Below are 22,757 nucleotides of genomic sequence, written 5' to 3'. Positions count from 1 at the left end.
TATTTTGTCTATTTTTCTCACCGATTGCTAACCAACACACAGAGCCAGCTTGTAAATGTGTCTTTCAGTGGCCGTGCTGGTCCTCGCGGGCCTGTCCACCACAGCGGCTCCTTGTGACCTGCACTGTGTGGGTGATGAGCGCCCCCATCACTGTGCTGCACGACACTGTAGCAATTAACTTGCAGGCTGACTCCAGCCGTCAGCCAGCTGGAAGCAGGTCAGAGCATCACAAGAATGTATCTTCCACTTCAAGAAGGTGGAGAATGCTTGACACTGAGGACTCCACTATTCTTCTGTACCTCAGTGAACTGGCCTCCGGTTCCAGCACTGAAGTTGTCCAAACAAAAAATCCAAATCAGGATCAGACTGTAGCAAAGAGCACCCAGCCAGCACCTCTCTGGGCCTTCAGTTCGCCTTAGGCCGTTTCTTTCCACATGCGACCTTCACGGCCACCACAAGGTTGCTCTTGGGCCCCTCACAGCAGCGTCTGCAGCCATGCTCCTGCTGACCCCAGCTGCGTCTCCTGGTCCTCAGGCTTGCATGGCGGGGGCGTGGCGTGCGGGAGCAAGCTTCTGGCTCAGGTCAGCCCAGGAACAGACTGCTCTGAAGACCCAACCCAACCTCATCCTCCCTGGCGAATCGAGTGTCGTGTGGGGCTCATTACTTATCTCTCTGAGGACCATCACCACGTGTGAGGAGCGCCAACAGCCACTCCGCAGGTGACAAAGGAGCCTGCAAAGCACCCCGAAATGATGAAGCAAAGACGCTGGCAGGAGTCATGGGTGCTGCAGTCATCACACAAAAGCACCAGGAGAGCCTGTGCTCCCTCCCCGCTTCCTTCGGCAAATGCGGACCACATGTGTGCCTTGGTAGGGCGAGAGCCAGGTGTGGACACCCAGGCCAGACCCCACACTCGGAAGGCAAGCGGCTGAAAGCCTGACGGCCCCTCACCCAGCACCCTCTAACAGTGAAGTGAGGTCGGAATAGCTCCCAAACCCAGGTGACAGCCACACAGGGGAATCTGAAATGAGGTATAGCTACAGACACTAAAGAAGATAAAAGCCAGCAAAGCCTGGTCCACAGAGGACACGAGGGAGAGAAATCAGGACCTGCCACTTGTTGCAGACTCCCCACTGGGATGCCCAAAAGGCTTTTAATAAGTCACGCTTCAAACTGAGTCCGAGGGCAGATTTCAAGGAAGGCCACAAATTTATCAGACAGCACAAACAAGGTAAAAGCAGGAGTGGCAACCCCAATGTTAGCAAATGGCATCCAAGACAAGAGGCCTCTGGCTTCATCTTCAAATGATCAGCAGAGCCACACTGCCAGCAGCCAGTGTGCCAGCAGCAGGGACAGGCCCAGGACAAGCTTGTCTGAGGCACATCAGGTGAAAGTACACTAAAGACGTTGATCTGGGGTAACACAGTTGATATTTCTATTTGTGAATAACTAAACTACATCTGATAAAAATCGTAAACTACACGTGGAAATACGTCCTTTCTGGTGTCCCGTTAGGCATCAGTGAAGCATGATATAAACTAGGCAACAGAGAAAACCTCAGGTCTTTCAAAAAGTAAAAGTCAGACTTCTGACTAAAATGCAGAAGAGCCATTTGCTATTCTAAAGCATGGAGACGACCACTCCTGAGTGTGAAGAGAGGGACGCCTTCTGCCCTTCGCTTCAAGAGGACATAAGATGACTCCATGAGGACGTGCAGCAGGAGCAGCCTGGAACACACGGGGCGAAACCCCAACCCAAGTGCGACTCAGGACGCTTGGCAAGAGTGACAGCTCCACGGACGCAGGAGGAAGAAAATCCAAAAGGTGACTTGGAACTGCGCCCAATGGGTGAAAAGAGAAGAAGATTCAGGAAATCCAAGAGGCCACTCGGAACTGGGCCCAACGGGTGAAAAGAGAAGAAGATTCAGGAAATCCAAGAGGCCACTCGGAACTGGGCCCAACGGGTGAAAAGAGAAGAAGATTCGGGAAATCCAAGAGGCCACTCGGAACTGCGCCCAACGGGTGAAAAGAGAAGAAGATTCAGAACGCAAGGTGATCTTAACGCCCGATGCCGAGCAGTTTTAGACTACACTAGGGTGCTGCGCAGGACACCACACCAGCAAGCTCTGCAGAGCTGTGAATGCCCCAAACTCAGTGAAAATCGGGAAGGTATTTTACTGATAATTGTTACAAGAGACACAAAAAAAGAAAGATCATTTTAAAAAATGTACCCAGAAGTAGATCATTTCAATGATATATAAAATCTTCCAGGAATTTTCAGAAAAGAATGAGCTATTGGCTGTGGCTGTTCTCAGGACAGTAATGCTGGGAGGGAACTGGCCACGCCCCAGCCCTGCGCTGGCTGGCTGGCTGCCAGGGTCTCCACCGCAGGCCTGAAGGGCCAACAGGGCAAAGCTGGGACTAAGGAGACCACAGGGTCACAGCAGGGAGGAGGGAAAAGGAGAGGGCTGAGACCTGCCTGGCCTTGGGAAAACACCAGCACCAGCGCCTGGCCTGGGGGCCCAGGGAAAGGAAGGAACTCCCTCTCCCGTGTGCACACTGGGGTGCAGCACACTGCTCACACCAGGCAGTGCCAGAGGCCCAGGGGACCTAGTGGACACATAGCCCATGAAGCCCAGTCTTGGGTGGGGGCAGAGGCTGGAGGCACGTGGGGAGAATGTCCACCAGCTCCGCCCAGGGAGGCCCTCTGTCCTACAGCTGGTGGACAGTTCTTCTCCAGTTCTACTGGGCAGTGAAGAATGAAGAGAGCCAGCCCAGGACAGCAAAGGGCCCTCTGCTTTCACCTGCAGCTGCTCCTAGTGCCACCCTGACACAGATAGAAAAAGGCCTTGACAAGACAAGCCTGGCGTATAAAACCCCATCCTCAAGGAAGCAAGCAGAAATACCAAGCGCGGTTTCCTATGGACAAGGACCATGCACAGGACGTCCACAAGAAGACTCCGGTCTCTACGTATGCACATTTAAACTCTTGATCTCACTTATAATGAAAATAAAAGCAAAGACAAGCTACCATTCTTCATAATACAGCCTCAGAAGGTGTCCATGTGCCATGCGGTTAGGAGCGTGGGATCCAGGAGGCTGTCTGGTGTCCCCTGGAGTGACTTGGGCACAGTCTAGCTTCTCTTGGGTGCTGGGTGGCCATGTGTCTCCCACTTAGGCAGCTGCTTCTCAGTCACTTGCTGCTCCTGGACTCCTGGAGTGACTCCTGACTCAGCTTCCCCAAGTCTCCAGTGCCTGGTCCCTTGCCCTCCCCAGGCACCCACCCGCCCCTGTGCCTGGTGAAGTCCAGTTGTTCAGGAGGGTTACCATGGATACCAGGTGTATGTAAAGAGCAGCAGGAGGGCCAGAAAGTGGGAATGAGACAGCTTCCATGACCACACTGCGGGTTCCGTGTGGACTCCCTCTCCACAGAAATGCCCTGTGCACGCTTGGGTAGGCTCTGGTGGCACTTTTCTTCCATAAAGGCATTACAGGCAGACAGGTTCTCAGCCAGTGAAGGCAGGGTCTCTTCTGCCTCTCCAGATTCCACAAAGATGGTGCCCCACCCTCAGATGAGTGCAAAGGCAGATATCTAGATTTTTGTGCAAGGGGGATTTTTTTAACTAAAGACTGTGGTTCTAGATGTTTTCTCTCAAGAAAAAACTGGACTGTCCAAAGTGAAACCTTCGGAAAGTCCCTTTGTGAGCTTTTTACCATGAAAAACGGCACAGTGGTGCAGGCACCCCACAGTTCTGCTCTCTTGATGTCTGTCTTGGGCTGCTTTTCAGCTTCCTTTCTTCACCTGCAGGATGGGCTGCTGTAGTCACGACCTCTCATGGCAGCTTGGGTGTGACAGAGGGACCCAGCACCTGCCTGAACAGACTGCCCTGCTTGGGGAAAGGAAGGAGGAGCATCTGCGTGGCGAGGACCTGCTGCCTGTCCCACAGTGGGCACAACCTCCTCCTGAGAAGAGGGACTTCTTGACCTTGCATGCGGTAGAGGCCTACAGATGCAGATCTCCCACAGGAGCCATGGAAGGACCCTGGCATGCCTCTCAGTGACCATCAGTGTGGCCTTCCCTCAGGGGACAGGATACAGCAGAGCAAGAAGGGCCTCCCCTCAGGCAGCTGGCCTTCTGAAGATGCCCACCAGGAAGACTGTGGTGCGTGCCACGGAACAGCACCCACCAATGATATGAAGGAGCAGCCCTGACTGCACCTACCTGGCTCGGCCGGAAGCCTCCGGAGGCTGCGGGTAGGCTCTGGGGAGGCTTGCGAGCTCCTGTGCCATCACACGCTGGGTGTAGTCATCTTGCCACGTGAAGCCTGCGGGGACAGGTGTGGACGCCAAGTTACCGACTCACAAGTCTGGCCACGCTCCTGCCTGCCTCACGTCCCGGATGGCTCCCTTGCGCTGCTGATGCCACCTACGAGCCAGGGCTCCTCCACCGCCCCACACAGTCAGTCCTCGTCACAGGAGTTCCAGCTTTCTCAGACTTCTAGTCCCAAAAGACCACTGAGGCTTTGCTGCCCCTCTAACAAGGCGATGGTGCCGGCCACAGCTGCAGCAAGCCCCGCAGCCAGACGCAATGTCGGCCACAAGGGGACCCTGTCTCCCCGGGAGGCTCTGGTCCCAGCAAAGATGCTTCCCCGCCACCAAGGGCATGTCCTTGCCCATGCTCACCACCATCTTGGTCATCTGTCCTCCCTTACCAGGCTGCTCAGGAGCAAGCACTCGGTGGAACGGGCACTGCCCCAGTGGAGCACTGCCTCTGGGAGCCAGTGACACCGTGCTCACACTCAAGTGCTATGATAGAGAGCCTACAACAAGGGCAAAGCAGGCGTGAAGGCAAAACCCACGTGATTATGCATTAATTACACGCACAGCGGATCACATGATAATTATGCTCAGAATTACCAAATAACTCCCAAGAATAATTATTATGCAATTTGTACATTTTAGATCTTATGGTAACACTTTCGCACTTAGAACTACCCCCATGCAATTATCCATAATTATCTAATCACTAAATATCATGTAATTACGGAGGTATATTCTTATGCCCTGTACAAAACATATTACCAAAATCTCCAAATCAGAATGGCTCTGTGTGTGTGTGTGTGTGTGTGCACATGTGCGCTGCAAGTCTAGAACACTCACTCTGTGTGGAATTAAAAGAAGTGCTCAGGAGATGTAATCAGCCTTCATGAACACACTTAGATACTTTTTCAAACACAAATCTAAATTGTTTTAGGTTTACAGATGGCAAAATTCAAGCAGAGGCCACAGTCCTAAGTCCCAGAAAGCCCTGCCACATCACTACCAAGAAAAGTGGTCTTCTGCTTCTGCTAAGCTGCTGTCTTTGGAGTGTAACATGTGGAGACTGGGTCACTATAGAGAGAGCAGCCCACAGCCACTGCTGCCCACTCTGGTGCAGCTGAACTTGGCTGCAAGCAAGCCCACCCTCTGCCCTAAAGAAGGCGTCTTCCCCAGCTCTGCTGCATCCACCCCCAGGAGTGTTTTCAATGAGGAGTGCTTCTGCAAGTTGGCACAATATCCAGCCCTTTGGATTTAGAAAATAAGCATATTTTAAGTATGCCATTGCCCATGGATAGCCACAATATTAATATTTATTAGGAAACAAAATCAAGGGCACAAAAGGGAATTTCCAGGAAAAATTTTTCATTTATAAAATTAGGTAACTGAAATTTAAGTTTCTATCTAAACAGCATAGAAGCCTGAACTATGTTGATCTGGGGTCTGTGATAAGGTCTCCATTTTTAGGACAATTGCTGGTCAGCCAGAAAAGCCTGTGTGTGGGAGTGTGAGGAGGACCCAGGACCCAACCCAGACACTGACCCTCTCTGGGAGCAGGAAGGAACTGTGCTCTTGGGTGGGAAATGAGAACATGCAAAGATCTGGGTGTTTCAGCACCCCTGTGAACTGCTCTCTAAGGTACACCTTGAAGGAAACAATAACCTGGGAGGGAGGCCCAGCCTCTGGAAAGGTGGAAAAGTTGTAGTTTTTCCTATTACTCTGCTAGGTGCACTGGGGAACCTGGACACAGAGAGAACAGAAGACTGAGGGTGGAGGTAGGGCAGCACACTGCAGAGTGGCCCTTTGGCAAGTGCCTTGACTTCCTCTTGCCCACATATCCAGGAGTCAAAAACATTAAGTGGTACAGAAAGGAGGCCCAGGCAAGGCTGCCTCTGCATTAAGGATGACCACGAAGCTGCAGCTCCATGACAGGCAAGTGCCAGAGATGCCATGGCAGAAGCAGAGGTCCCACAGAGGCCAATTCGGGGCTGGATGTGAGGAGGCACCCACCCTACCAGATGATGCTAAAGAAGGCAGAGTAAGGAGCCAGAGCTTTCCCCACAGAGTTAAGAAGACATATGGGGTGGGAACTCTCACCCCTCCCCTGCCTCAGGTGTCCCCAGAGGTGAGTGGGCCTGGGCTTCTGCCTCCTAGCAACCACCCTCACCCTGGTAAAGCAATGCCAGGAAAAGCCAGTACGACACCAAGTCTGAATGAGATTCAAAGTCTCATGATATACAAAAATGACCAGTGTCAGTAGAAGATTATTGCTCACAATAAGAACCAAGAAGACTTCAAACTGAAAGAACAAAGAGAATCAAGAGACACCAGCACTGGAAGGAAAGGTGAGACTCCATGGACAAAGACTTTGAAGCAGCCATGACAAAACTGCTTCCATAAGCAACTGTGCACACACCTCAGGCCAACCAAACAGCAGCAGTCCCAGCAAACACAGGTGGCACAAAGAGGACCCAAACGGGAATGTCGTGACCGAGGAGGACAACTAGACACATAACGGTCCTGTGGATGCACTTCACACAAGGAGGTGCAGAGGGAGGGAGACTCAGACCTGGAAGGCAGAACAACAGAAATCACCCCATTTCAGCCAGGGGCCAAGCAGTCTAGAAAAGGAGCAGAGGCTCAGAACTCTGAGGCCATGACCAAAGATCTACTGCTCGTGCCACAAATGCCTCAAAAGTAAAGGAGAAAGAAGGCAGGGCCAAAAGAAACTTGGAAAAATAATGGCTGAAAACTCCTCAGTTTTGACAAGAAATGTAAACTTAAAACTTTAGGAATCTGAATGCAACCCAAATGGGATGACCCTAAATCTTCTCCAAGATCCATAATGATTTAATTCCTGACAACCTTAAAGAAAGTCTTAACAACAGTCACAGAAAAATGATACCTTCCTTACACAGGAAGCATGATTCAACTGACAGAGGATTTCTCAACAGAAGCCCTGCAGGTCACAAGGAAGTGGCAGATGGTCAAGTGCTGAAGAACAAGAAGAGTCAACCCAAACCCATTAATTTACCCAACCATACAATCCGTGAGAAGATCCTTCAGGAATGAGAAGGAAACCATCAATCTATTCAATCCACGCAACCAGAGGAAAATCCTTCAAGAATGAGGATACATTACGATGTTCTTAGATCAAGGGGAGCAAAGGAGTCTTTCACCAGAAGAGAACCACTAAATGAACCACTCTAAATAGATGGGAAATGACCAAAGCAGCACCACAGAGCATCGGGAGAGAACAGGGCGCCATGCAGACGCACACAGTGCACATCCCTCCTCTAGTTCCAGTGTGAGAGTGATGTCAGAACGGTGGCATGATTTCTTCAGATCCATGTAGAAGGGGTACTTAGCAATCATTATGTGCACAAGGACAGATAAATTGGGTACTTTACCAGACTGGTAAAACAGTGACAGCGGCAAGCTATGATTAGTTATGTAATTCTATATCTACAGCAACCAATTCAAAAGCATAGCAGATAAATTAAAATTGATCCCCAAAATGCTAAAGTAACTTAAAGGGAGGGAAGAAAATACAGAAGTAAAAACTAGGAAACAAAAAATAAAATGGAACATTTCAGTCCTGACATATAAAGGATTACATTAAATTTCAATACACCAATGAAAACAGGCATTGGTTGAAGAGAATTTTTAAAACTACTTATATGTTACCTATCACTTTAAATGTAACAATATAGGAAGAATGAAAGTAAAATTATGGGAAAAATACATCATCATGCAGACATTAAAGAGCAGCTGCAATGGGTATTTTAATATCAGATAAATGAATCATCAGAAAAAATAAAGTTGAAAGAGACTGAGGGAAATTACATGGTGATAGAAGGGCTAATCCACCAAGATGCAGCAGTCCTAAACATGCACGCACCGAATGTCAGAACAGCAACGTATGTGGAGCAGAAACTGATAGAACTAAAGCAGCAATAGAAAATTCCACAATTAGAGTTGTTAGTTTGACATCACTCTCTCAACAACTGCTGAAACAACTACACAGAAAGCAGCAAATACAGAGAAGAACTCAAGAGTGCCATCAGGCAACAGGACCCACTGAGCATGGTGGAGCACGACCCAGCCACAGCAGAAAGCACCCGATAGCTACCCATGCAGCATGTGACGAGACCACGCCCCATTCATCACACAGGCTTCAGCAGCAGGAAGGAATGGGATCATTCAGAAAGTGCCATCTAACACTGCAGGGGCCTGCTGGAAATCAGCCTCAGAAAAAATAATGGGAAAATCTCCAGACACCCAGAAAGCGAACAACATATTTCTAAGCTATCTGTGGACCAAAGAGCATCCGAGGGGAGTAAAATACACTGTGCTGAATGAAAACCAAAGTTCAGCGTGATCTCACCCTCTGTGGCTCACCGTTAAAGCAAGGCTGTGAGGGAGATGTTTACACTGAGTGCTGATGTTAGGCAAAAAGAGGACTCAAATCAGCAACCTAGATTCCACATCAAGAATCTACATAGAAAACAGTAAAATAAAAACAAAGTGAGTAGAAGGGAAAGAACAATAAGGATAGGTCAATGAAATTTAAATCAGAAAAAGAGAAAAATCTGTGGCCACAAAAACCAGGTCCTTGTCAGTAAAACTGACAAACCTATAAAGCAAGGCAAAGAAAAAAGACATGACAAATTACCAATATAGACAATAAAATAGGGAATATCATTGCAGGCATCAAATGGATAATAAGAGAATCAGCAACTTCACACACATGAACTTTGACAACATTAATGAAATGGACTGAGGCCTGGAAAATACAACCTACCATAACTGATCCAACTTAAGACAGATTATTTCAATAGTCCTATAACTATTAAGGAACTGGAATTCAGAATTTAAAACCTCCCCCCCAAAGAAGTATGCAGGCCAGATGGTGTCACTGGAGAATTCTAACAAATGTCTAAAAAAGAATATTGACATAAATTCCACACAATCCCTTCTAGAGCACACAAGAGGAGGAAGCAGTTCCAATTCATTTCATGCAGCCATTACTAATCTGATATCAAAAGCAGACAATGACGGTATAAGAAAAGAAACCTACAGACCAATATCCCTCATGAGTGTAGATACAAACAACCTTTGGAAATATAAGCAAATGAATGGCAATATATGAAAATAATCATTCGCCACAGGGTTTATTTCCACAAGGAGAGGCTGGTTCACTATTCAAAAATAAAATCAGTGTAATCCACCATATTAAAAGGCCAAAGAAGAATAAAAGTCAAACCATCATAACAATAAAATAGAAAAAGCAACTGAAAATGTAATGCCCATTTATGATTAAAACTCTCAGAAAAAAAAACAAGAATCAAGAATAACTTCATTAACTTGATAACAAATGATCAACAAATTTTGCCCCTGAAAAAGCCCTGAGGCTAAAGCCATACCTATCGACTCAAACTGAAAGTTCCCCACTGAAGGCGAGGAAAAAAGCAAAGACGTCCACTCTCACCACTCTTATTCAGCATGGTGCCAAGAGGAAAATAAGGGGAATAAAGCATGCATATCAGAAAACTGTACCTATTTCCAGATGACATGGCTGTCTACATGGAAAATCTCAAGGAATCTACAAAGAAAAGAAAGAAAGAAAAAACCTCCTAGAACTAATAAGTTCATTTCCTACAAAGAGCACTGACATTAAAATACCACTTAGAGTCAGTTAAAAATTTAAATACTTAGGAATGATTCTAACAAAACATGTACAGGATTTGTATACTTTAAGTTACACAATGAAATGAAAGAAATCAAAGATCTAAAAAAATGACAGATAAACCATGTTTGTGGATCTAAAGTTTCAATGTAAAAATGAAGTTAATTCTCCCCAAATTGATACAAGCCTGTAAAGGTTTGGCAAATTCTGGTTCAAACCTCAGCAAGAGTGTTTGCAGGTACAGACAAGCAATTTATATAGAATAACAAATTAACTACAGTAGCTAAAACTGCTGGGAAAAGAGGGATATAGCAGGTGAAATCACCTGAAGTACATAACTTCACATCGTATTCCATCAGCACAGTAACCTAGACAATGCAGTACGGGTGGAGGAATAGACAATTAAATCCAAGAAACATAACTGAAACGCATTTCTCTGTTGGTCGGGGCATCCTGGAGGTGACCGAGACAGTAGTGCAAGGACCCTCCCAAAAGGGTGGTCGAGCCTTTATTCAGAAACATGAGCCCCATCCAGGAAAGTGGGGCAGTGGGAGTGCAAGGAGCCTCTAGTGGGGAGAGGGTGAGCCTCTAAATAGAGACTGCACCCTAGAGACAGGGATGACAGCAGGGGAAAGACACCAGCAACCCCTCCCCCCAGAGAGCCTCTGCAGCTTGTGTTGAAATATTGGAAAGACAGTCCGAGGACAAAAGGGATAAAAGGCCACAGATGGTAGAATACTGTTGTTTCATTTGGACTCAGTGAGCACACAGAAGTTTGAGGTGTACAAGAAATCTCCAGGAAAAATTCTAGGCTAGGAACAGGGAAGGAAAACGAAAAGTACAGATCCTTCCCAGGTCTGAGTCATACTGTGAAAATCGGCAACAGGCTCTATTTTAAATTCTAAGGACTTAAATCTGATAGTTCTTTTGTCTGCTACCCATAGGGATTTAATACTTGGTTAAAAAAAAAGTTCAAATCTTTGTTTCCTATCTGTTTTGTGTATTTCTGTGCACACCTTTTATCGTATATTGTGTCTACATATGTGCTGTGTCTGTATCATTTACATGATACCAAAATCAGCATATAGATAAATGAGCACTCATAAATTTTTAAAAAGGAATGGATCCAAATGCCTTTCAGTTCACATGACTTAAATTAATTAAATACATGTGAATTAAAATGTCTTTAAGATTACCAACTCACCAGTTTTCCAGGTAGCCAATCAAGACAGTATTGATTTCTATAAAATATTTAAAGTAAAGTGCAACATCTGTTACTTTAAAGTATTTTTCTTTGGCAGGAATAACTGACTTAACATGTTAAATAGACTTATTTGATACCTCGGTTTTCATGGGTAACTTAAGTTAGAAATGGGCAGACTAATTTTAAAATAAATGGGATTAATCTTCATAAGTTTGTTAGGATAGACATCTGACTAATTTGCAAAGTTAAAAAACTAAAACATCAACTAAGTATAAATTCAAGTACTCTTGGCTTTTTCAATTCCATAAGGTAACACATATTAGGGCCTATTAAATGTGTTTTTATAAATTGGTAGGTGAAAAAAAAGGTTTAAGATTGCTTGTCTGTGGTCTTAACCTAAAAACAAGGTTACTGAGAGTTAATATTCTAACAGGTGTAACTTAATATGCAAAGATAAAGCTTATTAAAAAGAGTAATTTGTCTAAATTCAGAATTTCATAAGGATTATTTCAGAATGTAACCTTTAATATGCTAATTCTCTCTTTAGAAACAACAAGGGCTCCTGAAAACATTGATATACTCTTACCTATCAAGATGATTTCTGATATCTTTTAGGTTTTATAATTTAGTGAAACTAAGTCTTAAAGGGATTAGAGTTTGTACCTTTTCAAACTCTTATAAAAAATTACTTTATAACTGTACATAACTGTTACATATACATCTGAGAACTGTTTGAGCCTTAAGTTTTAACATAAAGTTAAACCCAGTTAATAAAGACACCTGCATAATTGCAACCCTAACCATCACTGGCTTCTCTGTATATCAGATGCATTCATGTTCTTCAAGTATACAAGCCTTTAAAACTGTAAAGCTTAGGAGAGCATTCTCACCACGTTGGTGTTCTCCAAACTAAAATCGTCTATAGCAATAGTGTCCTTCATATTTATATAGAAATAATCAATTTGGTTGGTATTTATGGTATTTAATGTTTCATAAATGGATAAAGGTAATCTGTTATCAATAATTTATAAAATAGATTTATAAAGTCAAGTTCAAAATGTAGACTTTTATAAAGATTACTGTGATCTCAAAACAAACGGGATAGAATACATAACTAAGTAACTGTTTGGGACTGTAAAAATTATGTTTCTTGGTTCACAGCTACTATACAAACTGAAAATGTTTTTGTTCTTGTTAATTTCATTTTGTATTTTCCTTGTAAAATAACAGTTGTCTGTTAATGTTTTTCAGAAGCACTGTTTTCAACAGAACCTGAACTCATTTGAGACAATAAGCCATCACCTATGGGAGAGGTAGGATATAATGGTGACTTCCAGTACTAAAATTGACCCAAATTAATTAGACATTAAAGTTAAAACCCAGTACTCCTACTTCAACACTGGTGAAACTGACCTGATGGATGTTTAAAATCAAAGCCTGGAGACCAAAGTCAATGTAGTAAAAGGGCTAAGGAAAGAAATAGCCAATATGTTGGCCCTTGCCTCCTAAGGTCAGCCAAACTCAGGGATCAACGAAACTTCTCTAAAGTCCTTGCAAATCTGTGAGTCATCTTACCTCTCCATCAGGGGGATCAAGAGGACCCTAGAGAACAGAAAGCCAACCAGTGCACATTCTGAAAAGAGGAGGGTCATTGGAGATAGAAATGTCCCTAATGCTTCCAAGGGAAGCCATATGTGGTCAGCAAGACCCTAACTCATCCTGGAAGATGGCACAACTGGTAGAGGAAAAGCTAAAGGAGCCAAAAGGCTTCTCACTAATTCCCAAGAATGATCCCTGACAAATCTCGCTGATTCTAACAGTAAACAGTAAAGAGATCAATTTTGACTAACTTGGTCTTAAACAACTGGCAGGAGAATACAACCAAATCGCAGCTGTGCATGGACATTTAAATGATAAGACAATGGTTCTTTTACCTGAGATGTACATTTGTGTCAGTCATCCCAGAAGTAAGTAAAACTGGGAGGTTGTAAAGGAAGGATTTTTTACAGGAGTGCCTGATAAATATCACAGAAAGCTCTGCCAGAGTCACAAGTATGTTCTGAGTCAATTTAAGGCCTATCCCTGCTTCTCTTTTGCTTTATTTTCATTTTATTTTTTTCTGGTATGATATTATGAGCTGATGCTCAGATTCTCCTTTTGGAGTTCACAATTCATCACTTCCAGCTTGGCACCTTGATTTTAACCAAACAGGGAGAAGGCAAGTTTCAACTGACCTAAATAGGACCTTCCAAGTGCCTCTGATCTCCAGATGGCTATCTGAACCACTAAAAAGGGGAGAACTCATTACCATGGGTGGTTTTCAACTCAAAAAATTACCATGGCCAGGATAGATTGCAATACAAAAGGGTAAAAGAGCAAAAATGAAAATAAGACCAAAAGGTATGAAAGGGGGGGGGGGGAACTTGTGGGAAATAGAAGTGTAGTGGTCCATTTTCAGAATGTAGCATTTAGCCTTAATTACTCAGAAAATGGCTCAGCCCCCTCAATGCTCAAGCAGTGTTTTAATGATAGTTCTTTGCCCTCCCCAATTTTAAAAATTAGCCACTTGTGTAGAGTGACCCCAAACTGCTCGTATCAGAGCAGGGGGCAGTGCTGCACAGGGATAAAAGCAGGCAGATGGCTACCCAAGTGTGCTTATTGCCAGGTGTTGCTGGGTATCACACCCTTCTGCAGAAGTTCCCAGCTTCCAAACACAAATTTGATTGCCTGAGGCACCTGGTGTTTCTGATGGAATGGAAGGTGTCTCCTGTGGGGGTGTGCATATGGGTTGTGCAGCACGTTTTCCCATGGGCCGCCTCCTGCCAGAGGGTGTACATAGCTACCTAGTGTGCTTTTGTGTTGGGGGTGGGGCTGAGCCCACTTCCTGAGCAATGGCACAGCCCCTCCACCTCAGGAATACCAGGCTGCCCTCACTGTGGTCGGAATCTGCACATACAGACCAGGTAGAGAAGACAGGTGCTATTAGGCATTCCTCTCTGTCACCTATGACGATCTGGGTCCTGCTCTCCTTGGTAAACTCTCATCCAGGGTAACACAACTGTAAGGAAAGTGAGGCATGGCAAGCGCGACGAAGAAAGGACCCTGGATGGAAGCAGCTGCTCACAGTGGGGCAGGGCTCAAGGAGGAGGAAACCAGTGAGGAGGGAGACAGGAGCACAGCCAGCATGCTCTGCAGCCAGAGCGGGAGCTACAGAGACAGCACAGAGCATGGACGAGTGTGTCTTCCCTGTGGGAAGGCTGGCAGAGCAGCACAGGGAGCCTTGGGGCCTTGAAACAACATGGGAAGCACCAAGGGAGAATGCAGGCTGGCAAGAAGGTGGCAATAGGCAACAGAACACTGGCCACAACCCGAAGTTCCCAGAGATTGCAGATCAGCAAAGAGCCCTAGCAGTGCAGGGGGCTGCAGGTGGAGAGGCTGGGAGGAGAGCAGCCGATCCTTGCAGGAGGCTCATTGGGGGATTACCCTGTTACCAACAAAGGAGGACTGAGAAGAAGAAACTCCAGAATCTCATCCCTGCTTTGCTGAGTTCACTGAGCCCACCGGTCCTGCCAAAAAGATGCCAGGAAGTCAGGGTTGGTTTGAGCTGAGGAGTGTGATCAGAACTACAGACACAAACATTTGAAGTTGGGAGAATGTGGCTGGGCTCCAGGTTGGGACAACAGCACGGAGGGACCTGAGCCAGTGACTGCTTAGGAAAGGACTGGCTCCTGGGGACAGCAGACTTCTCACAGAGCTGCCAGGGGTAACAGGGGTGCAGGTCAAGCACTCAGCTTGGTGCCAGCAGTAAATCTAACCATCTTCTACCTCACCCTCCGCTCACTCTGTTCCTTGCACACAGGGCCTTACAACATGCTGGATGGTACAATGTTGGCATTTTAGGCTAAGGAGGTGCTGCTGACCTCATGGAGTAGGGCCGGTGGGCAGGCCAGCAGATGCCCTTGTCCTACTCCTCATTTGTGCTGAGTCCTCCTCTCCTCCTCTCGGTCTAAGAGGGCCTGTCTTAATCCCCTGGGGGCATGAAGGAGAAACCCCATGCAAACTGCCCATGGACACTCCCAGTTAGACACAGAGGGAGGCAGATGAAGCCTCTGGCGCTGCAGCCTGGTTCCCAGGAGCCATGTTGCCTAAGGCCTGGCATACACAGGATGAGGCTGCCATTGAGTCTGCAGGTCTCTCCTCTGGTCACCAGAGCAACCCCACCGCCAGCCCCAGTCTCCCTTGGCCTTTCCTGGTAGCCACCCAAGAGCCACCTGTTCAGGGCACCTTCCCCTGGGAAACCCCTGCTCCACCTCTCCATCCCTCCACTGTGCAGAGAGCAGAGTTTATCAGTTAATTCAAGATAAAATGAAGGGCAGGAAAGGCATGCAGGACACCTCAGCCCCAGGAGCCCTGGGCCTTGCCTGCTCATCCTAAACACGCAACACATGTGTTCTGCTCCATGTGCTATCCCTTCATCTGGTCATGCTCACAGTTTCTGTGCCATCCAAAAAATCCTGATTGGTGGAACCAATTTCATTTTGGATTTTGGGTCTTCTTAATGGTTACTTTATGTTTTTTTTTCCTTCCTGGTCTTAAAATGGGAACTTCCCCAGTGTCACGGCACTGACAAGTGGGGGCCTGGGCACACGGTGTGGAGGGAACCGCATGAGGGCCAAGCAGCTCCGGGAGCTAGTTGCTGGCAGGTACCTGGCAGGAGGGGTGCCACCTCAAGTCTGGATAGCTGGGTCCCAGAAAGAGGAGTCAGAACCAGAGACACAAGGGTAAGACAGAGAGAGGAGACAAAGCCCTGCACAGACTGGCAGCTGCGGGACCACGTGCTGTCTTGCGTCTCTAAGGCCACAGGCGCACACAGCTACCCAGAGGCAGGTGGAGGGAGCCAGAGCTGCAGCACAACACACCCAAGACCCAGGGCCTCCTGAGGCTGGTCACACGGCAGCTGCTCCTGTCTTCCAAACAGCAGGGAGGTATGGAAACCTCACGTAAGAACACACAGGGTTCCCTCGGCAGACACATCCCAGCCACAGAAGAATAAGCAATTCTGCTTCACTGGACTGACACGGCCCTCCACTCTCACAGGGATTCCAGGTCTATTTCTAAGTTCTAGCTGGGAAAGAGTTCAGGAGAGAGACTGCTCTGGAGCTTCTGGATCGTGCAAACCTCGTTTCAGCCCACAAGCCACAAACCGCCCATGGTGTGCAGCGTGGCTGGCTCCTTGTACTGTCAAAGGCTGCGGGGTGACTGCAGTCTGCTCTCTGCCCAGTGGCTTAACAGCCAGACAAGTGGGCCTGCTCTGTGCCCCCACCACCACGCTCAGTGCCAGCAAGGACCTCCACCTCTACCTCCACCTTCTCTGTCACCTCCAGGAGGGGCAGGTGCACAGAGCAAGGCCTGCCTCTGGCACAGGCCCTCACCTGCCATGCTTCCTCCCAGGTTGCCTGCTGGAAAGACCCTTGTTGCCCAGGCTGGAGCTCCACAGTCATAACGAGCAGCCAATGACCTCCAAGGCTGGTTGGGTACTAGAGCCAAGCTGTGAAACTTGCCATGAGGCTGAGCCAGGCATGTGGCTGCAAGTCCAGACCTCCAGGGAGAGAAAAGGTGCAGCTGTCCCCTTAACAGCAAGAGGAGAGGCAGGATCGCAGACAACACCCAGGGAGGGCAATGGGCATCCGGGGCCCATGCCCATGACCTAGCAGGCACTGTGCTGTGTCTGGCAGGCGTGGAGGAAGGCTTCAACAGCAGATTATCCCCCGACTAACGGGCACAGCAGCATGACGAACAACAGACAGGAGAGGGGACTGTGGCACAAGAATAAGACCTAGAAAGCCAGGGTACAGGTAAATTCGAGGCAGGAGATAGAGCAGAAAAAGGGGGTTTCAAGGCATCAAGTAAAGACCCCAGACACACCCTGTGCAGTGTGTCCTGTCAGGAGCCCAGGGGTGATTAAGACCAGGCTGCATCTCTTTGTACCTCACACTGGGGTCTTCAAATGCTGTCCAGCACGAACTTGATGGGGGCGTGTTTTGCTCAGAACAAGGAAGAAAGCTTGGCCTGGCCCACTAAGGAGCTAAGTTCCTGTCCTGGTTCCCACACTGTTGTGTGGGCAGCTGCATTGGCTGGGCTGGGCCTCCTGCTGGAGGGCTGCTGGCTGACCAGGAACCTGCCAGAAACCTTCCCGTGAACAAGCCCAGTGACCCTCCAGCCAGTGTCCAGGTCCAGCTCATGACAGGCGACCTAGCAGGACGGACACCACCTCAAGTGGCCTGCGTTCAGGCCATGATTTCCTTTCCTGACACAGTGGCTGGCCGCCCTCCCTCCAGCTCAGAGTTCAAGTGCATATCAGCCTGGCCACGCCCCCTCGAGGACGATGTTACCGGGACTTCTCCCTGTTTTCAGACACAGAGAGGAGGGGGTCCTTCCAGTACCCTCAAGCCCTTCCTGAAGCTTGGAGTGATTTTAAATCCAGACTGCACAGCTTGCTGCACCCAAGTGGCAGGTCAGGACTTTGAGGTCCTTCCCAAACACCTCCTAAAAAAGAAAAGGTTTGGAATTTTTTTTACAAAGTCAAGGAAATGATACATGTGGCTCTGATAGTCCTAAAAGACACTCTTGAGTTAGGAAAAAGGAGACCACACCATGCCTCCAGTGCTGGACTCTGCAATGGCCTCAGGTCCCACACCTCACAGTGCTGGTCACACAGATCCAGGTTGCACTCAGCCGTCTTTGCTGCTGCTGTGACTTTTGCTTCCTTCTGGTTTGCTATCACTTGTGCCCTGGCCTGAGTCAGGGGCCCCACACCCATCTGGTCAGCCACTGGCCCACCCAGGAGATATCCTGTCTCACCTGGGGAGAGCCGCCCAGAGGTCCAGGGCCAGTTCTTGTTGGGCCTTGGGACAGGCAGCACCCTCTCGCATGCAGTCTGGAGGACTCCCTGCCCAGTCAGTCCACGGGGGTGGGGTCCTCCTGTTCTTCGGGGGCTTTAATCCACTCCACGAGATCTGCTCCAACGAGGGGTCTCTGGCTCAACGCAGGCCAGGAGCCCACATGCTCTCTCCAGCAGGGGAGGAGGCGCCTGCTAATGGCCTTGTGCAGCCCTCTCCAACCCTGCCCGGCTGGTCCTGAGCCCACCCTCCAGGACCCTGAGCAGCCATGGGCCCCCAGCTTGCAACTGTGCATTGCAGGCTGAGCAGTAAGTTCTGTGATGGCCTGTGACAGTCCCCTGCCACTTCACCCCTCCTCCGCCTTCTGTGCCACTCCCATGCTCATCCTTCTGTGCTCTGGCCTTGACTATAGCCTCATCTGCCCAGGCACAAAACTCCTTCCCCAGCCTCTAACTCAGATACCTTTCGATGAGCATCAGAAATCAGGTGGATATCTGAAAGGTGGAGAGATTGAAAAATAGGGCTCCCCTCTGAAGATTCAAGTCAGCAAGCGCTCCCTTGGGAACAGCTGTGGTCACGGCCTGTGGGCCTCAGACTTCTTTTCTCGCAGTGTTCCAGTCTGGCTTTGGGTCAGGGTGAGGCTGACCTCATGGAATGTGCTTGGAAGTGTTCTATCCACTTCACTTCTGGAGGAGTTTGAGAAGAATTGGTATTACTTGTTCTTTGAATACTTGGTGGAATCCAGCTGTGACTCCATCCCATCCTGGGCTTTTTTGGTGTGAGAACTTTCTGACTGGCTGGTTGAATCTCCCTGTTATTGATGGCTTCAGGTTTTCTACTTGGAGACTCGGAAATCCACTGTGCTGAGGCATCTGTCTGCTGCTCCTGGGAATCCAGTGGGTTGGCCCCCACTGCTCAGTCGTCCCTACGAAGCAGCTTCCCATCCTAGGATCACACTGTCAGTTGTCCCTCGGGGACCAGCCTCAGCATCCTAGGATCAGTTGGGGCCAGCCTCGGCATCCTAGGATCAGTTGGGGACCAGTCTCAGCATCCTAGGATCAGTTTGGGGACTAGCCTCGGCATCCTAGGATCAGTTGGGGACCAGCCTCAGCATCCTAGGAACAGTTTGGGGCCAGCCTTGGCATCCTAGGATCACACTGTTCAGCCATCCCTCGGGGACCAGCCTCGGCATCCTAGGATCAGTTGGGGACCAGCCTCAGCATCCTAGGATCAGTTTGGGGCCAGCCTCGGCATCCTAGGATCAGTTGGGGGCCAGCCTCGGCATCCTAGGATCAGTTGGGGGCCAGCCTCGGCATCCTAGGATCAGTTGGGGGCCAGCCTCGGCATCCTAGGATCAGTTGGGGGCCAGCCTCGGCATCCTAGGATCAGTTGGGGGCCAGCCTCGGCATCCTAGGATCAGTTGGGGGCCAGCCTCGGCATCCTAGGATCAGCTGCAACCTCTCCTCTTTCAACTCTGATTTTATTTATTTGAGCCTTCTCTCTCTTTTCTTAATCTAAGTGACACATTGTCTATTTTATCTCTTCAAAAACCCAAGTCTTAGTTTTACTGATCTTTCTATTGTCTTTCTAGTGCCTCTTTCGTGTACTTTTGCTCTGATCTTTTCTTTCTTCCTTCCACAACCTGTGGGCTGTTCTTCCTTCTCTTCTAGTTCCCAGAGGTGCAGTGTTGGGCTGTTTACTTACTCAGGAAACACAGCATGCTGACACAGCAGGCCATCTTCTTCCAGCCTCAGCCCAGCAGGCGCAGGACTTACAGGGAGCTGCGTGCCTGTACATCAGACCTGAGCTGGGAGGGGAGGAACCGAGGCAGGGCCAGAGGAGCCATCACCTCCCTGCCCTGCTGCTCTTCTCACTCGCTTTCCCTTGCTCCTCCTGGTAGACGCGGCACCCAGTGAGTACAAGGTCCTGCACAAACTGGTTTGAAAAAGCCCAGTGACTGTGGTGAGAGGAAAAAAGATCTGTCGGTTTGCTTGTCCAGTTTCACGAGAAGAAACAGCCAGTCAGAGATGTTTCCTGTGTTTTCATTGGTTGTACTGGCCTCTGTCCTTCTGCCACAGGCCATCCTCCAAGCTGCCAGCACCAGGAAGCTGGATGAGGGAACAACCTGCAGGCTGGCTCCACCCCAAGGCAGAGGTTCCACTTCTCAGTAGTGGACCCTGCTGGTAGCAAGTGCCGAGTACTGCTAAGCACTAAAAGCCTCCTAAGCGGCAGCTTCTAGCAAGCACCAAGCACTGCTACGCACTAAGTACCACCTAAGTCCTGACACGACTAAATGCTGAGTACCTCTTCAGCAAGTCTTCACTGTTCGCACCCTTGCTCCTGCCACGTCCCACCTCCCTCCCTCCTTCCTACCCTCCGCCACACTCCCTGCTGAGCACCACAGAAGCAGTCCAGGTGTGGGCCCAGCCCACCCAGTCTCCTGTGGCCCCGCTCGGAAGAGGGAAGGAGGCTGGTGTCCTCCTCAGGACCTTCCCAGACTCACGGAGCTCTCGCCGTCCTCAGGCTGCTCCCTCCTGGGGTCTGAGGTTCTTCCTCACACTGAGGCACATGAGGTGGCAGCATGAGCGCTCAGGCTGGAAACAGGTGTGAAGCTGCCTTTCCTACAAGCCTGACACTGGGGCAGAGGCGTGGGCTCAGGGAGGGTGAGATGTGTGTGACTGTGAGCGTGTGCGTGTTAACAGGACCCCAAACGCCCCCTGAGCTCCGATGCCCTGATGTGACAGAGGCCAGGGCCACAGGAGAGACTGAGGAGGAAGTCGCAGGCTCCAGGGAAGCTGCAGGTCCTCTGGGCCTGTGATACTGTCTTTCCAAGAATCAGTTTCATCTGTTAAAGGACATGAAGTGAGGCAGTGTCCACTGTGAGCATGATGTGAGACAAAGTGTCCACTGCTGAGTCCCATAGGTGATGTGTTCTAGGCGGCATTCCCACAAGAAGCCTTACCTGGAGGGTGGGCTCAGGACCAGCCGGGCAGGGTTGGAGAGGGCTGCACAAGGCCATTAGCAGGCGCCTCCTCCCCTGCTGGAGAGAGCACGTGGGCTCCTGGCCTGCGTTGAGCCAGAGACCCCTCGTTGGAGCAGATCTCGTGGAGTGGATTAAAGCCCCCGAAGAACAGGAGGACCCACCCCCGTGGACTGACTGGGCAGGGAGTCCTCCAGACTGCATGCGAGAGGGTGCTGCCTGTCCCAAGGCCCAACAAGAACTGGCCCTGGACCTCTGGGCGGCTCTCCCCAGGTGAGACAGGATATCTCCTGGGTGGGCCAGTGGCTGAGCAGATGGGCGTGAGGCAGTTCCTGCAAGCCGCCATGTTACCCTTCGTTTCCAGTACTGTGGTTGTCCCGTTCGGTTTGTGGAGGTAGAAACTGGTCCATCAAGCAGGCGAGGGGTTCACTTCCCAGCAGGCTGTCATCTACATGACTCCAGCTGTGCCCAGCCTTGAGCCCAGGAGGCCTGCGGTGTCTGCTCCACCTGCGCGTGGCATGCTCACCACAGTGACTCCATGAGTCATCAGAGCTGGGCCCCCTGGGCTAGCTGCTGGTCGCTTTACTAGACTTCTTAAAATACATGCTTCTCTGAGCTTTGGAGCACGTGGCAAAACATAAATGCCTCACATGAGTTAAAACACATGCTTCCAGTGGGGAGGGGCACCCCACTGTGGAAATGGCAGAAGGGCATGGATGGTCTCCCCACAGGCTAGAGGCTGCTGCAGTGTCGGGTGGAGAGAGAATCAGAGCTGGGAGGTCTGCAGACCAGAAGGCAGAAGGCAGAAGGCAGGTCCCGACCCTGGCTCTGCCCTGGATGTGCATGGCCTTGGGGAAGCCCTCTCCCTCAGAGCCAGCTCCCACATGCAGGAGGAGCTGCAGGACAGCACCCCGTGGACAGCATGGCATCTGAAGGAAGGAAGCCCCTTCTGGAAGGAGGAGGAGCATCTGGATGGTAAGAGGCGGTTTGGTTCAGAAGTGGGGCCCCAAAGAGAAAGCGTCACGTGATGCACATTAGATGACTGGCCTAGTCCACAAGACTTTTCAAGCAGGACAGCCTATTTTTTAAAGAGCATCTTCTTTTCCTTTTGATCTTTGTAAAAGACTGATGCCAAAAGTGCTTGCAACCACAATAACAGGCTTATTAGTAACTCAGTCCCAGCTGATCCCCTGTTGGTGGATCCAGTCAGGGAGCTCCAAGCAGCGTGAGCTCCTAGGACGTGGGAAAGACTTTCAGAAGCAAGGAGGGGAGTGTGGTCACAGCCTGAGTGGGGCCATGGCTAGATCTCAGGGGCTGGAGAGAATGCTGACATGGGATGATGCGGCAGACACGCGCCACCTCCAGACTGATCGCATAGGCCCTGCTTCCCTGCTCAGACCCTTGCCCCTGGAGAGACACTCCACAGCAAACATCCACAAGAGTAAGGGGTCCCCAGGCATGTGCCAGGCCCTGAGAGGTGCCCAGCCTGCTGGGTCAGCCAACAGGAAGGTGCGTGGATCTGGGAGGAGGGTTCCATGCACGGTGGAGCTCCTCTGCAGGGGAAGGGACAAGGAGGGAAGGTGCCCTTGAACCCTGCAAAGTCTCCAGGAAGATGCACAGACCACTCGGAAGCCAGCGGCACATGCTCCCTGAGCAACAGCATGCTCAC

General features: G+C 49.4%; 1 protein-coding gene across 5 annotated transcripts in view; it reads right to left on the bottom strand.

Annotated features, from left to right (window-relative positions):
* Positions 1–22,757, bottom strand: part of PTPRN2 (protein tyrosine phosphatase receptor type N2) — a 712,067-nt gene that overhangs the window by 435,941 nt on the left and 253,369 nt on the right. For 4 of the 5 annotated variants that reach the window (XM_079150661.1, XM_079150657.1, XM_079150658.1 and 1 more), the window contains one exon: positions 4,222–4,324. In XM_079150661.1, coding sequence (XP_079006787.1) covers positions 4,222–4,324 — 103 coding nt within the window. Of the gene's footprint in view, positions 1–4,221; positions 4,325–9,875; positions 9,922–22,757 lie in introns of all 5 variants that reach the window. The other variant, XM_079150659.1, reaches the window with a different exon arrangement.

Source organism: Sciurus vulgaris (assembly GCF_902686455.1).
Source record: "Sciurus vulgaris genome assembly, chromosome: 8".
In the NCBI taxonomy this organism is placed as follows: Eukaryota; Metazoa; Chordata; class Mammalia; order Rodentia; family Sciuridae; genus Sciurus; species Sciurus vulgaris.
The sequence above is the reverse complement of the archived record's forward strand: the minus strand, read 5'-3'. Positions and strand labels throughout refer to the sequence as shown.